Below are 6,042 nucleotides of genomic sequence, written 5' to 3'. Positions count from 1 at the left end.
CCCCGCCCCAGCTCGCGCTCGCGCCCCCGGCCCGGGTTCCGGCGCCCACCCGCCCTCCTGCCCTCTCCCGCCTCTCCGCCCCCCAGCTCGCGGGAAGGGAGGTCGCGGCAGCGGCCCGGGGGCACCGGCGACCGTGGCGACAGCGGCGACAGTGGCGGCGGCGGTGGCGGCGGCGGCTGCGGCGGCGGCGGCGGAGGCTGCGGCGGCGACCGTGGCAGAAGCGGTGGCGGAGGCCTCCGTGGCGGAGGCGGAAGCAGAGGTGGAGGCTGAGTTGGAGGCCGAGGCCTCAGTGGAGGAGGCAGTGGCGGAGGTCACCCTGGGGGAGGCGGCGGCAGCCGTAGCGGGGGAGGAGGCGGAGGCCTCCCTGGCGGCAGCGGCAGTGGCCGTGGCGGAGGCCAGTGTGGCCGAAGCCGCCGCCGCGGCAGAGGCTGCGACGCCCCCCTTGGGGGAGGCGGAGGCGGAGGCGGATGCGGATGCAGATGCGGAGGTGGCGGCGGCGGTTGCCGCCGCGGATGCTGATGCGGAGATGGGCGGGGGCTCAGTGGGGAATCCGGACTTTCCTATGGCTTCGCTGTACGTGGGCGACCTGCACCCTGAGGTGACGGAGGCAATGCTGTACGAGAAGTTCAGCCCGGCCGGGCCCATCCTCTCCATCCGCATTTGCAGGGACAAGATCACCCGCCGCTCGTTGGGCTATGCGTATGTCAACTACCAGCAACCGGTAGACGCCAAGCGGGCCCTGGAGACCCTGAACTTTGATGTCATCAAGGGCAGGCCAGTTCGCATCATGTGGTCCCAGCGGGACCCCTCGCTCCGCAAGAGCGGGGTGGGCAACGTCTTCATCAAGAACCTGGGCAAAACCATCGACAACAAGGCGCTGTACAACATCTTCTCGGCGTTCGGCAACATCCTCTCCTGCAAAGTGGCCTGCGACGAAAAGGGGCCCAAGGGCTACGGGTTCGTGCACTTCCAGAAGCAGGAGTCCGCCGAGCGGGCCATTGATGCGATGAATGGCATGTTCCTGAACTACCGCAAAATTTTCGTTGGGAGATTCAAGTCGCATAAGGAACGAGAGGCCGAAAGGGGAGCCTGGGCCAGACAGTCCACCAGTGCTGACGTCAAGGATTTCGAGGAAGACACCGACGAGGAGGCCACCTTGCGATGAAGACATCCCAGGAGCGAGCCAGCCAGCAGAGCCAAACCTTGGCTCCCACCCGGTTTACAGCCCCACCCTTTGCCCCCCTAACCCACCAGCAGTGTATTGTATTGGGAGTGCAGGTCTCTCTCACAACCGCCCCCCCACCCCCCACCCCCGTCTTCCTTCCCTCCATCTCTCCCTCCCTCCACCTGTCTCAGTCCCTCTCACTCTGTGTCTCTCTCTTTCTCTCCACTCCCCTGTCGTCCCTACCCCTCCTCTCCCCTCCCTTCCCCCCACACCCACCTTGGGTGCTGTGAATAATCTTGCTAATCTGTGCCACTTGACAGGTTAAAGGCTGTCTTCTCCTTGTGGTTTGGTTTAAAAAGCACTTTCTCTCTTTGTTTATTGCACAGGTGATACAATTTCATGGTAGAAACATCAGGAAGGAGAAGTAAATCAGATGAGGGAAACCCAAGAGAGTAATTGCTCCCCATGACCCTACTACCGGGAGACAACCACTTTTACCATTTCCGTGTGCTGTTTTCCAGGCTCTCTCCTCTCCTCTCTCCCTCCCTTCCTCACCTCCACCCCACCTTCCCTTTTAACACACTGTTATAGAATGGTTCATGTATGTGGTGTTTCTTAATCTGCTTTTTCAAAAACTAAAACCAAACAAAAATCAACCCATTGAACTTCTTTCCATGTTATTCAACAGGCTTCAGAACCGTCATCTTCAGTGCCTGAAGAGTGTATCGATGGACCCTAACATTTCTGTAGTCATTCCTGCATTGTTGGACATTCAGGTGGTGCCTAGTTCTTTCCCTGTGTTTAAACCCAGCATTGTGCATACTCCAATGAGTGAATTCTCCCTTGTCAAGCCAAATCTTCGCTAGCATACCTGATGATCTTAATTGTGGACTTGCAGGATCCACATATGGACATTTTAAAGACTTTTCCTGTGTGTTGCCAAATGGCCCCTTCATAAGCATTGTACCGATTTTCATTCATGCCAGCCAGCTCAGCTAGTAAAAAGAGTATGCCCATTTCCCCTGCATAGTCTCCTGGTCACTGTAATTGATGTGTGTGTGTGTGTGTGTGTGTGTGTGTGTGTGTGTGTGTGTCTTGGCCAGCTTAATGGGCTGCAAATGGTATTTCACTGTCCTTGGTTGCTTTGCTGAATTTAAATACTGTTTTTCACCTCCTTCCCCTGTGCCCACTTCCTGCCCTTTTCCCCACTCTCAGAAAAATAATTCAGCTTCATTGCAGGAAACAAATCACAAAGCGGACAAGTTAACAGAAGAAAATTAATGTCACCTGTAATCAATCCTAATGAGCACCCATACCTCCCTGAATCATTTTCATCTGCACCTGCCCAGTATTTTTCATGTGATATATATGTGAATTTTAATGTATATACTGTTTCAATATCGGCTTTTTCACACATAAATATATGATATAGATAGATATAGATGTATACATAGATATTCTTGAACTTCCTTTCATGTCATTAAATATTCTTCTAAAATAGTTTCTGTGGCTGTTGTATTCCAGTGGATGGGCTAGATAGAGAAATAGATAGATAGATGTATGCATCTATATCCATATTTAGATATAGATATATTTGTTTTCACTACTTTGTCATTATTGCACATCTGGGTGGTTTCTTTGCTTTCTTATTCAAGCCCAAGCTGCTTATATCATAGTGCATAAACCTTGCTTACATTCAAGATTATTTCCTGAACAAACATTCCTAAGAGAAGATTTGAATGGTTCAAGTTTTGAAATCTTTTTTTTTTTTGGTTCATTATTAAGCAACTGTTCACAGATATAATTATCAATTCACCCTCATAAGTACAATAACATTGTGAGAGGACCTGGAAACCTGGACGATTTTCTGGACTTGCTATAGCTGGAGCTTTTTTGTTTTTATTTATTTTAAACATTTATTTTCATACAAATAATACAGTATCATAATAGAAACCTTTTTTAATTGACAAGAAAAAAGTCAAAATCACTCCTAATTCTACCACTTGACAAAAAGAAAAACTTTGAAACACAGGAAATATGTACATAAATAATACTTTAAAAATGTAATATGTATTGTTTCATTATGGGATAATTTCACAATAATCGGTCTTTCTTATAATATTTCCAAATTATTAAATATTCTGTAATTTTGTTTTTACTTTATATTCTATATTATGAATGAGCTATAATTCATTAAACTTAGCCCCTTGTTGTATGCTTATATTTTTCTGGGTTTTCCCAGTAAGTTTAACTCTATGGGGAACACATTTGTAGCTGAATGTTTACTGACATGTGGAGATATTTAATTGACTTATATAACTTGCCAGTCTGTTGCTAAATGCTTCTTTCATCAAGATTATGTCTCTCAACAGTGTAAGAGATTGCATATTTCCCTGTTTATCTTCTTAAATAACTTAGTATTTTTTTTAAGTTTGAGAAACTGATTTGGCTTTGTGGATGTTTCTTTTATTATTTCGTTTAAAAGTGCATTGCTTGGAAAAGAGAACATATTAAATATACACAACAACCATTTTAAAGAGATTATTTTTTGCCTTTTCAGGCTTTCCCTATTTGTCAATAAAATTTAAAACAAATATAGGATCATACTGAATATATTCTGTCAAAATTTCCTTTTCAATATATTGTAAATATATCTAAAACATCTTTGGCTATTCAGTATTCTCCCACAACTCATTATCATTGTACTGGGGGATCAGAATTTTTAGAAGTGTTTCTGTACTTTGGACTTTAAAGTAGTTTCTAAAATTTCCCCATTAAACCCCAGTCTATGGTGAATAATTTTCCTGCAGAATTATTGTACTTACATAAATACATAGAAGTGATATTGAAAAGTAAAGACCTTTTAAGATTTTTTTAACTGTACCATCAGGTGGCCTGGATGTACCAATTTACACTTCAACCAATACTTTGGAAGAATGCCCATTTTTCTACACAGGTTTCTCCCTGGATATTACAAACTTTTTTTAAAAACTGATATAAATGCTATAAAACCCCTAATTTTTTGTTTTTCTTTTTCAATTTTTAAAAAATATTTTGTTTTGCTTCTTATTCAAGGAATACAGACTCATTACAAATATCACATAGCATTGATAGGCAAAATAAAGAAAATAAAAGTAGCACTGATAATATAAAGAATTAAATCTAAAACATTTAGCTATACATATATGTATATATCATATTGCATTGTATAATACATACATCATTATTACATATTATAATTTAAATATTTATATACATAAGATACCAAGTCATGCTTTACATTGTTTCAAAACCTTATTCAGTATAAATAAACCTTGGTTATATTTTCTTGTTTATTTTTTCATATCATTTAAAATGGTCTCTGAACATCTATTGTGTATGTGGATCAATTCATTTCTTAATTCCTACATTGTTAGATATTTTCTTTGTTCCCAATTCTCTTTTAATTTCAGACCACTATGTTGACTACCTTTTGCCTAAATTTACAGTCACTTGCATAATTGTTTCTATAGTAAACACTCCTAGAAGAAAAAAAAGCAGAAAAAATTTATAGAGCATTTTTCAGACTATTTGTCCATAAAATTTAAAACAAGTATGGAATCAAATTTTCATTCATAAAGTTGTGTCAACTTACTCTATTATTCTGTTATTTCCAGTCTATATGTGTTACCAGTTCTTTGCCTAGGGCTCTGAACTGGGTATTAGAATTTATATTAAACTTTACTAAGTTTTCAATGGATAAAAGAATTCATAGTTTAAAATTTTCCTTGTTATAATAAACTTTTTTTATTCACTTTTATTATTTATTAGCCTTTATTAACCTCTTTATTTGTTTGCTAGGCAAACAAATCCTAGAAATATCATAAGGTATTGTTAAACTGAGTGAATAACATGGAACATAACCATAATCCTACCTCTGGCTAAAAACTACATATAAAATGTGGTAGTATAATCCTTCACACGTTTATATATGCATATTGTTAGATGGATACATCTGTATGTACATATTCATAAATACTAATATAATGCCTGCTTTTTAAACCAAAATATATCATAAAAATATGTCCATGTGAATTAATATTACATAATCCTTTTGACGGTTGTCACATAGTATATTATGGTATCTATAGGCCATCAATTTTGTAAGCCACATGACTTACCTAGTGGATTTTTGTTTCCAGTTTTTTCATATTAAAATAAAGCCTGTGGGAAGACTATTTTTGCAGCCATGTCTTCACACACATTCAGGAGTATTTATTTATCATACATTTATTAGAAGTCTAACTACAAAGCAAATCACACTGTCAGAAAGACTACAAGATCATTCTACACTAACCATAATCCATTCCCAGTTTACAATTGTGTCCATTGTTTTGCATTGTCTTCACTTGTAATTCTTTTTAAACTATGGGAAAAAGATATTTCAAAAGGTAAAGCATTTTCTACTTATTTTCAAAAAACGATTTGAAACTGTTTGAGTCAGAATATAATGATCTAATATAATCCTTAATTTGTGTGAGACACTAAGTGCTTCTCACATAATAACTAATTTAATCCTTACAAAAAGCTGTACATGGTATATAGTATTGTTTTCCCAATTTTACAGATGAGGTAACTGAGGCATAGAGAGAGAGGTTAAGTAGCAGTCCAAAGTCATACAGCTAGCAATTAACACAGATAGGATTTAAACCCATGTAGTGTAGATTCATAGTCTGTGCCCTTAACTACTGAATTATAATGAAAAGAAGGCATAATGAATGTTCATAATGTTTTATGCCTCCAAATCCCTTTTTCTTATGCACATGTAAGCATATTTTAACAAAAAATATTCGAATACGTTTTCCTTAAAGGTTTTATTTAATAAAACACATCCTTAA

General features: G+C 40.1%; 1 protein-coding gene across 1 annotated transcript; it reads left to right on the top strand.

The window, feature by feature from the left end:
* Positions 1-487: 487 nt before the first annotated feature.
* Positions 488-1,222, top strand: LOC116747995 (polyadenylate-binding protein 1-like 2). The gene has a single exon (XM_032620717.1). It carries the CDS (start codon positions 527-529, stop codon positions 1,163-1,165), a length of 639 nt encoding a protein of 212 aa, XP_032476608.1. The 5' UTR covers positions 488-526; the 3' UTR covers positions 1,166-1,222.
* Positions 1,223-6,042: the final 4,820 nt, after the last annotated feature.

This window comes from Phocoena sinus, chromosome X (genome assembly GCF_008692025.1).
Source record: "Phocoena sinus isolate mPhoSin1 chromosome X, mPhoSin1.pri, whole genome shotgun sequence".
In the NCBI taxonomy this organism is placed as follows: domain Eukaryota; kingdom Metazoa; phylum Chordata; class Mammalia; order Artiodactyla; family Phocoenidae; genus Phocoena; species Phocoena sinus.
This window is presented reverse-complemented; position numbering and strand designations above follow the sequence as displayed.